Source organism: Engraulis encrasicolus, chromosome 8, assembly GCF_034702125.1.
Source record: "Engraulis encrasicolus isolate BLACKSEA-1 chromosome 8, IST_EnEncr_1.0, whole genome shotgun sequence".
Taxonomy (NCBI): domain Eukaryota; kingdom Metazoa; phylum Chordata; class Actinopteri; order Clupeiformes; family Engraulidae; genus Engraulis; species Engraulis encrasicolus.
Genome location: NC_085864.1, coordinates 43,251,191 through 43,261,190, shown reverse-complemented (window position 1 = coordinate 43,261,190; position 10,000 = coordinate 43,251,191). Strand labels below are relative to the sequence as shown.

Below are 10,000 nucleotides of genomic sequence, written 5' to 3'. Positions count from 1 at the left end.
AAAAAACAAAATGGCCGCCGAAATTCTTGATTTTGGGTAGAATACGTTAGAAAGTATCACTTCTCCATGGAAATAAATGTGCAATGCTCACATATTTGCAGTTAAGGTGTATTCCTACACTTACACAAAGGCAAAATGTCTTGGCAAAAAGATAAAAATTACTATAATTATGCCTTTTTATAATGTGATATCCTCGTAAACTGGCATTCAATAGCAATAGCCTCCGTAAAGCACATTATCATACACAATTGTCATTCAATAAGATTTGGAAAGAAAAAGAGAGAGAAAGAAGATAGTATATTCTAAAAAACTAAATATTGGAACATGAATATTTCCCCGGTTCTTTGAAGGAGATGAGTGAGCCATCTCTATGGGAGCACACTCTCAGTTGTACGATTAGCTGAAGACCTTTGCAATCACGCCAAAGGTCCAATCAACTGCGTCGTGGGCGGGATGTCCACTTTCTCAAAACCAAAAATAAGCCACTTTGATGGCAAACCTCTCTTCGGCTGTCGGCAACGAGGGTGTCTTGAGAGATGGCTCACTCATCTCCTTCAGAGAACCGGGGACATATTCATGTCCTAATGTTCTCTTTCAGTCGAATCGTTCGCATATCTATGGGAGAGTTACAATCACTCCCGATTGCTGGTCCAAACTAGGCAGAACTCCAAGAGCCTCCTGTAAGGATAGCGTTCCTATCACCCTACAGACAATCAGTGGTCGTGCCCAGAACCCTATGTTCCTGTGGCAATGTGGTCACATCTAGCCGGTAGAACCGGACAAAGGTGGTGGGGTTGGCCCAACCAGCCGCTCTGCACATGTCTGAAACTGCTGCACCCTTGAAGAGAGGACAAGATGTAGAGACCGCACTGGTAAAGTGAGCCCTAATCTGAGCCGGGGGTTGGCGACCCTTGGACTCATATGCCAGGGCAATGGTTTGAACCAACCATTTGGAGACCTCTATTTTAAAACTGTGAGCCCTGTAGAGGGCTTGATGAAGCACACAAACCGCTGCTCAGTGTTCCTAAAAAAGTGAGTCCTGTTCATGTACATGCGTAAAGCGTGCACAGGGCACAAGTTGTGTTGTCCCCTCTCTTCCACGGATCTGAAAGGTGGTGTGCAAAAGCAGTTTGGAGAGACCCCTCTTGGAGGGGCTCGAAAGGGGCCCCACACATAGCCTCCAGTACTAGAGAGATATCCCAGGTGACGTAGCACGGGGCGTAAGTATCTAGTGGATGGGCACTCAGAGTGTTGGAACTGAATCCTACATGGCACAATGAAATCGCTGCAAAGTAGACTTAAATGGTAAAGCATTGTCTCCCCCCAATAAGTCTTGTAGAAAGGACAACACCATCGGTACTGAACACTGAGAAGTTGTCTTGTTGCATTGGTCACAGTAGCGTTCGAAGACAGGCCACTTCAGGTTATACAGTGTCCCAGTAGATTGGGCCCTGGCCCCTTGAATTGTCCTGATAACGTTATCCAGAAAACCGGTTAGGTTCAAATGTTCCCTTGCCAGACTCATAGAGCCAGGTGGCCCCTGGGCTGGGGGATGTCCTCCTGGTCCGGTGCCAGACTCGAACCTGCAGGAGAGAGGAAAGTAGCAGGAGGGGCCGAAGCCCCTACGCTCTCAGCTGAGGCCCCTGAGCCCCGTGGGTTAAGGTTGGACAAACCCTTAGAAATCTCACCTCCTTGCAGGAGGGGAAAAAGGGAGGCGTCAGACGAAGGCGCTCGTGGTGTATTATACAGGACTTTTGGAGTCTACAAGCGCGCCATGAATGGTGACGGGGTGCGCTTTTGTGCCAAGTGCAATGGCCTGCGGTGATGGCCAAGGGGCTCCGAGGCAGCTGCTCGAGCTGGGGAAGCCACATCAGCCACTAGGGTGGTGGTCAGTCCCTGCTGTATGAGATTCTCTGTGGTGGCAGGGAGTTGGGATAAAAAGTCGTCCACCTTAGGCGGGAGATCGAAGCACTTTGCCAGGGGGGAGTCAAAGTCTGACTCCACTGAAATGCGTTGCCAGTAGTCGACCGTAGTCAAGAGAACAAAGAGACAGAGCAGGCTTGAACTAGTCAAGCTCTCGTAACTCATGTCGTTCAGGGTACTCGTGACCTCAGTCAGGAGACGAGAGTCCAAGGAACTGGGTACGTACAAATGTGTGTAAAGAACTTTTACTCCGTATTGTTTCTAGTCTGCGGTGAGTAGGTTCCGTCATTGTGAAGTTTCTTGCTGCCATGGAGGACACTGTACATTCCATATGTTTGATCTGCAATGTGTGATCTCAGGTTAAAAGAGAGTGTCCACCTACACAAAGCTGAGGCTGTCTCGGTGATCGCAATGATGCTCTTTTATTGCCTGTGACATTTACCCACTTCATAGCCTGATCAGAATCTGGCTAAACTTGTATGTTCCTGTCCAAAATGTGAAGATATGACAATGCATTTGTATTGAAAGTATCAAAATGTGTGCAAAACGTGTGCAGTAGCGCATAGTAGGACTATTGGCAAATACAACGCAGCAGTCTGTTGTTCCTTTGATGACAGAGACTGATTGAACACTGACCAAGAAGTTTTCATGTCTAAGTTTTGACAGTGCAAGAAGAAATCTAGGTCCGTGGCCTTTGCTTGTTTAGAATACTTATGCTCCTCTCCAGATTTTCCAAAGCATGATTCAGCAATGGGTGCTGAAAAAGTTGGTTTGAATGTCCTAGGAGTAATCCTGAGAGCATGTAGTTCCATCAGGGCATTTGGCACATTTAATGTAGGGCCTATGTCTAGTGGACACCTCATATCTTTAACAGAATCATCAATTGGTTGGCCTCTCTGTCATGCTGCCATTTGTGTTGCATGGGAAGTATTCTTCCCATCAAGTGTTTCATCCAGGATGTCAATGTTATCACATGTGTAGTGGATGAATTTATCTGCCGCAATGTTTGTTGGAATAATGGCACCACTCTCTTGGTTCAGTGTTTTAGAGTGCTCTCAACTAAGAAGGATCTGGACTTGGAGGACCTGGTTGTAACTCAGACAATGACCTGCCAGGTTGAATTGTCGTATTAGGTCTTTTACCCAATAGCTTGATGAAGAGTACAAGCAAGACCGACATGTTTCGGAGTCCATTTTTTGCCATCACTGACACAATAAACAAGGACTTAAGCCTCATTCAGAACTGTACTTTGAGCAAGTTTTTCCTTGCTACCAATTCCATCATCTTCAAGAGATGTCTGGCCACTAACAATCAGGCTGAGTAGCATGTATAGACTATCTCAAATGTATGCAATAGTATCTTATAAAATATGTAAAATATGTCTGAACATTTTTCAAAATGACACAAAATAACTTATGTTATATGTAATATCATGGTGTCATCTAACGATTTCTGGACAGTTTTCTGTCTGGAGAGCTAATAGCAACTTTAAGTGATTTTTTGGAAACACTAAATACTGCACATTATGCTAAGTATTTCTAAAATACGTATATCAATTTTCTTAACCATATAAACACACATAGGCTACAAATATCTTATTAGAAAAGTTTAATATTTGAAACGTTTAGGCTAACACCTACAATATTAGCATTATTAGCATTCTAGAAGCTATTTTATACTTTTTAAAATCCTCTATAGTAGAAACATTCATCAAGAAACATTATTGGGACACAAAATGTTAGAAAAGAGCATTTATTTCCAAGTACAGCAATACTTGGTAAAAATGCTCTGTCAAAAATAGCGTATTTTGGCAGCCATTTTGTTTTTCAAATTTAACTGTCAAAACCTCAAAATCCAGCTTGGGAACCAGTCTAGTTGAATTCAGCACACTTAAATTATGTTAAGTACATAGGTTCCCAACTTTTACTAAAAAATGCTTCTAACATTCACAAATATGAAAAATGTGTCTAGACTACCTTGCTTGGACTAAACATTGATTCTGCACCAAAATATTCTATGGATATAAGACAGGACAAGAAAGACTGACTGATGTAAACTTCTCCAAACTATCTGCACAAAAGGTAAGACATCCTATCTCTGTAGGCTATAGCGATTGGTTGAAGCTAGAAAACGTCAGTGTCTGAGGTGTCAGTGGAAGCGATCAAAGTTGTCAACTTGACATCTGTGGCACAGTGGTATTATTTTATTCTGAACGTGGCATGTATCACTCAAATCGCTGTAATCACAACCCAACTTGAGAAGATGATCTTCCAGCACGTGCGATGACTTTGTGCTGTCAAATTGAAATCCCTATAGGCTACTCTGCGCTGTTGACACTTGCACTGTAGCTTGTGTCATGGGGTAATTTCGGAGCCTGTAATATTTGGATTCTTATGTGCAGCGTGGAAAGGGTAGCGAGTATCTATCAAGTGGTTTGATGTTGTAGTGAATATACAAGTGTTGTTCTGCCGATGAGCAGAAACCTCTGCTGAAATTGCGGTAGGCTCTATGTAGTAGCTTGGCTACCGCGGTCACACATCATGAACACAAATATTTGCGTCGTGTGTTTCAAAGCCTGAACAGTCAATGCATTCGTATGCTGGGCTATAGTTGTATGAAAGATTTAAGTAGGCCTACCACAAGTCCAACTATTATACAACTGCCATGGCCAAATCAAATGATAAACTGTCTTGAAATGCGCCTGTATTCATATCAGATGAACCAGCTGCCGAGCGCAGACTTGTAGCTCACATCTCGTGATAAAATGCTTTCTAAAAGTTATCAAATATAGACAAATCGATAATGGGAAAAACACCACATTTTGTCTGACATGTTATTAGTTGTATTTAAGCTGTAGAGATTGTCTGATTGCTTGTGTTAATTGAAGGAAAACGTTGTTGGTCCACAGCTATTTTTTAACTGAACAGCTGTTCGCAGCAATGCAGCGTCAACTGGCATCTCGTAATAATTCAAAAATATCTAAAAATAATTAAATACAAACATATGCTTTTGTTCATGAAAAAAGACAGAAAAGTGACTGTATTTGCTGTATTTATTGTATTTTAGCTTTAGAAGTTGACCGACGGCTTGTATTTATCACAGCGTGAGTGAGTGAATTCAGTTGCCACGCCAAACGCTTAGAACGTATGTCTACCCATAAATAATTAATGCCATTCATTTTTACAACGCGTTAATGCGCCTTGTAATTAATTAATCGAATTAACGCGTTAAAATGACAGCCCTAATTTATACTAATTAGCGCTGACGGTTGCAAAGCCTCTGCAACCGTCTGTGCGCGACCACGCCCCCCGCGCAGAGGCTCTGCAACCGCCGTCGCGCGCCTCAAGAAAATCCTGACTACAAGTCAAACGGTTGCGAAGGTCGCAGAGAAAAGGCGCTGTGATTGGTCGTCTAGCTACTTCCTTCTTCTCGTGGCGGCACAGTTTTCCGGTAGTTTACGAGAGCCAAACTGTCAATATCCTGTGAAATACGAACACTTTCTCTCTAGAGTGTGTAAATAAATGAAGCTACAATGACTAAACTAGTAAGTAACAAACAGACAATACATCTGGTGGCACCAGATTCTTTTTTCTTATAACAGGGTTATTATTTGAGTTGTGTCGGAGGTAAGGTAGGGTCACCACATTATATTATACCTACATATTGACTACACAGTTATTTAGTAGAGAAGTGAAACGAGCAGAAAAGGCTGAATAGAAGCACTTACTCAGCATTAGCAAAAAATAATCATAAAAACTGAGTTCTGTTCTTTGTCATCACAATCATCCCGAAAAACGAACTGGTAATGAGAATTTGGGTTTGCATGGCGTGTAGGGTTTTATTACCGTTCAAAGCTACAAGGGCCCTCTTTGTCATGCTCGACACAGTAGCTCGCACTGTTATTTTCATGATGGGGTGTGGTCTGGCTCAGAGGCCCCAGGACACATCATGCCCCCCCCCCCTCTCACACACACACCCCTACCCCCACCCCCTTCTTCTCCATTTTTTCCCTCCATCTCTGTCCCATTCAGTATCTCGCGTAATTAATAACAACACGAAAGGTCTCTTTGTGTGCCAAGCTGTGGGAGAGATATGAATACCTACTGTAGTTAACCCCCATTTCCCCCGTTTGCCCATTCACCTCCCCCCCCCACCCCCCCCCACCCCCGATTTTTACCCTGTATCCAAACTCAAGGGCTACTGTTTGTCCTCTACCCGGCTTCCACCACTCCCCAACACCCCCACCCCCAGTGGCCATCCCCTTCTCTTCTCTGGGGGGGTCTTTCGTCGGTTCCACTCATCTACACGCGAGCTAGCTAGCACTTTTGTCCCCCCCCCCCACGACCGCCACATTCTTTTTATTTTTCCATTCGTTTTCCGTGATTGTTCCGCTCGGTCCTCTGTCTGCCATTAGCGTGCCTGTGGTGGTGCTCGCTACTCGGTCGTGGTTTTGTTCTTTTATTCCAGACGATGCCACATTTTTCAGCCTCGCAGGGGTCACATTGACCAACACACACAACCAACCTACCGAGCCACCGGAGCAATTCATTTCCATTATTACACCTCGCTCGCTAGTGTCCCTTTGTCTTTCTCTCCCTCCCTCCTCTCTCTCTCTCTGTCTCTCTCTCTCTCTCTCTCTCTCTCTCTGTCTGTCTTTCTCCCCCCCTCTCTCTCTCTCTCTCTCTCTCTCTCCCTTCTCTCTCTTTCTCTTCTCTCCTCTCTTACTCTCTCTCTCTCTCTCTCTCTCTCTCTCTCTCTCTCTCTCTCTATCTATTGTTTCCGCTCCATATTTCTCTCTCCTCTCTCTGTCTTCATCTTCACCTCTTTCATCTCTCTCTCTCTTTGTCTCTCTGTCTATTTCCTTATCGCTCTCTTTATCGTTCTCTCTCCTCTCTATAGTTCTGTCTCTCTCTCTTCCTCCCTCTCTCTCCCCCTCGTTTTCCAAGATCACTTTCCCCCCCCTCTCCTCCTGACTGAGTTGGCCCTTAACACCAGTGCACGGCGCTCGGCCTCAGCAGCAGCGTTTCATTGGCCAGCTCCATAATTGAATCACCTGCTCCAGGAAATCAATGCTGTCTGCGTTCATTGTGAATTGTGGACGCAGCTCGCCGGTGGTCGCGCAAGTGTGAAGTTTAAACGCCGTCTTTGGAAGCTGAAACTAAGGAAGGGGGGGGGTGGATAGATGAGGCCGCTTGGCAAAAAACGAAGGGGGGAACAATGCAACAGAGGTGTGCTCTGTAAAATCATTTAGAGGTGTGCCGCTTGATTACTATCCATTGCCTCACCCACCCCTCCTCCCTTCTCCCCTTTGTCCGATTCAGCAAGAAAAACAGGCCTCTCACCTTTCTCAAGGCTTTCTCCATCCTTCCTGTGTGTGAGTGTGTGCGTGTGTGTGTGTGTGCGTGACTGTGTGACTCTGTGTGTGTATGCGTGTGCGTGCGTATATGTGTGTGTGCGTATATACTCAATAACACTTATGTGTTTTTGTGCTGTCTTGGCTCGAAGGCCAATGAGTAACGCAAGTCAGACCTACCAACGATATGTCAATATACGGTACTGCACAATGTGACGATGCAGGCCATTCAGCAAATCTTGCTTTAGGGAGCATAGAGAAAGCAGAATGCTGCAGGAATGCTGAGCTTCAATATAAAGAGCGTTTTTGGCCAGACAGACAGACAGACCAGCAGCCTGTGACCTTAAACCCTTTAATGGCGATGCTGAAAGAGATAACATTGGCATTTGACCTTGGGGTGACCCTCAGCAGGCGGCCCTGTACTGCTGCTGCTGCTGCTGGTGGTGGCTTTATTCTTTTGATGCTGTTATGGAATGTCAAATATTTTCTGTTATAAGTAAGCGATTAAGTTAGTAGATTGGTTGTGGACATAGTAGATTGTCGACAAAGTGGTTCACGGAATCAAGAACATGGTTGAGCAACATGGTTAAGGTTTTGAAGGTTTTACCCCCTTTGATTCTGGCTGCTGCATAGCACAACGTTGACCCAAGCATCTAAAGCTGCATGACGCATCATTCAGGCTCATAAGATTTGAGGGTTTTTTTCATTTAACATGTTGGTATGTTAGAGCTGAATGATCATATTCTTTCAAAATTAAATTACCATAAAAGCATGACAAAAAGAAGTACCACCAAAGGCAATATAAGGTCAGGTGTTGTGATGATTGTCAAGGCCGTCCACAACCCTTCTTGCGTGTACAGTATGTATACTTGGCCATTAACTCTGATGCTAGTTCTGACTCCTATTCTTCTCTCTCCCTGTGTGCAGTTGCCCCGGACGTGAGGGTGGTGGGCTACAACTCCAACTGGTTCTCCGGGCAGGAGGGCATGAAGCTGGACTGCCTGGTCAACGCCAACCCTGCCCCCTACAGCTTCACCTGGACCAGGTGAGACAGAGAGACATAGCCCTTCTCAGTTACAGCTCCACCCAAATAGTGGGCCTTTCTCAAAACCTAGGACAGTGTTCTTCAGTGGCGGAAGAATTGCACACCGGGCCCCAGGGCAAAACACTGATAGGGCCCCCCATACAGCCTGCTAAGGTCACAATAGGGCCCCCAACACCCATACAGAAGGTTCCCTGGGCCCAGGGGCAAATGCCCTGCTCGCCCCTCCTATAGCTCCGCCCCTGGTGTTCTTCCAAGTGTATCTGCCTAATTAGTCACGCCCAGTGATTTGATACTCTTTGGTGAACTCTACAGAATATCAATCACTGGTTGTGACTAATAAAGAGTATCCAATCACCGGATGTGACTAATTAGGCTGATACACTTGGAAGGACACGGTCCTAGGTTTTGAGAAGGGCCCACTGATTCATGCTGTTTTTAGGCTAACCAGAATACTGCCTGGGCCCGTTCCTGCACCAGCTATGTTCCAAGCCAGTGCTTGAAAAGGAAGAAAGGAGTCGAAAAGGAAGAAACCCGTCTGTCGGTTTTATTTACTTTTTTCGGCTTTGTTTAATACAGTTTTTGATTCTGCATTCAGCTCCAGTGTGGGACTCCTTTCTTCCTTTTCATTATACTGCTCTTGGAATTACGCACCGAGCGATACGCTCAGGATAAGACATTGGCGCGGACGCCACCCCACCATTACTATCCAAGCCTGCTTACCAGTGAACCAGCCGCATTGGCATCAAATTCTGCGCATTTTACAGCATGTGACCATGTGTTACCTGGATAAGCCTTCAATTCGCATCTCAGAACAACTTTCCGCTTCAATGAACGACGCTGAGATGAACATATCCGTCGGGTCAAAATTTGGTGTGGGAACGGACACCAGCACAGTTCTCTGTCTTGACCCATGGGACCAAAGCACAGATCTCTAAGAAAAAAAAAACAGAGAGAGACCAGAGCCTCTGTCTCTGTGGATGCTTGGTTCAGCATTATTAGAGGTCAGTGTTCAGGTCGCCTGGACCCAACCTTAAGGTCCGTGACTTGCTCCTTCCCTATTAGCCTCTCTGATTAGTATCTGATCGTGTTTACTTAAAAGACGGTCGGTGTCAAAGGAGGGGGCACGGGCTTGGGTTTTGAACTCAGTCTGAAGTCATTTCCTAGCTCCACCCTATCTCTTGTCCCACGTCCTTCCTGTCTCTCTATGTTTACCTTCCTGTCTTAATTAGAGGTTTAAAAAGCTAAACTAAAAATACCACAAACTAAAAACAGAACATTAATTGTAAAGTAAAGTAAAAGTCGTATTAGCAAGAAGACAGATGCTGTGTTTCCAAACCATTCGGCTTTATGGCTCCAATCAATGCAGTAAGGAAATACGTATATGCTCGTATACATAGGTTCTAAATTTTGTTGATAACCTGACTGCGCAAACCTAGCTGCGCACAACTCAACCTCTGATTGTTGGAAACTGCTGTCGGTCAAAAAATAGCTCACGTGGTTGGCTACCAGTGTCTTGCCCCTCCTCATAACATTGTGTTGATAAACACTCAGAACCCATGTATTAGGGGGGGGGAGAAATAAAAGCCTGTACTAATAGTTGTGTGTCTGTATTCAGAGGCTGAGTTGTTGCGTTGGCTCGGTGTGGGGTCTTAGTAGCTGGTTGTGATCTGTGGGCCGTG

At 45.0% G+C, this 10,000-nt stretch overlaps 1 protein-coding gene across 1 annotated transcript in view; it reads left to right on the top strand.

Annotated features, from left to right (window-relative positions):
* Nucleotides 1-10,000, top strand: part of nectin3a (nectin cell adhesion molecule 3a) — a 140,261-nt gene that overhangs the window by 106,486 nt on the left and 23,775 nt on the right. The window contains exon 4 of the mRNA XM_063205767.1: nt 8,204-8,321. Within this exon, the coding sequence (XP_063061837.1) occupies nt 8,204-8,321 (118 nt within the window). The remainder of the gene's footprint in view (nt 1-8,203; nt 8,322-10,000) is intronic.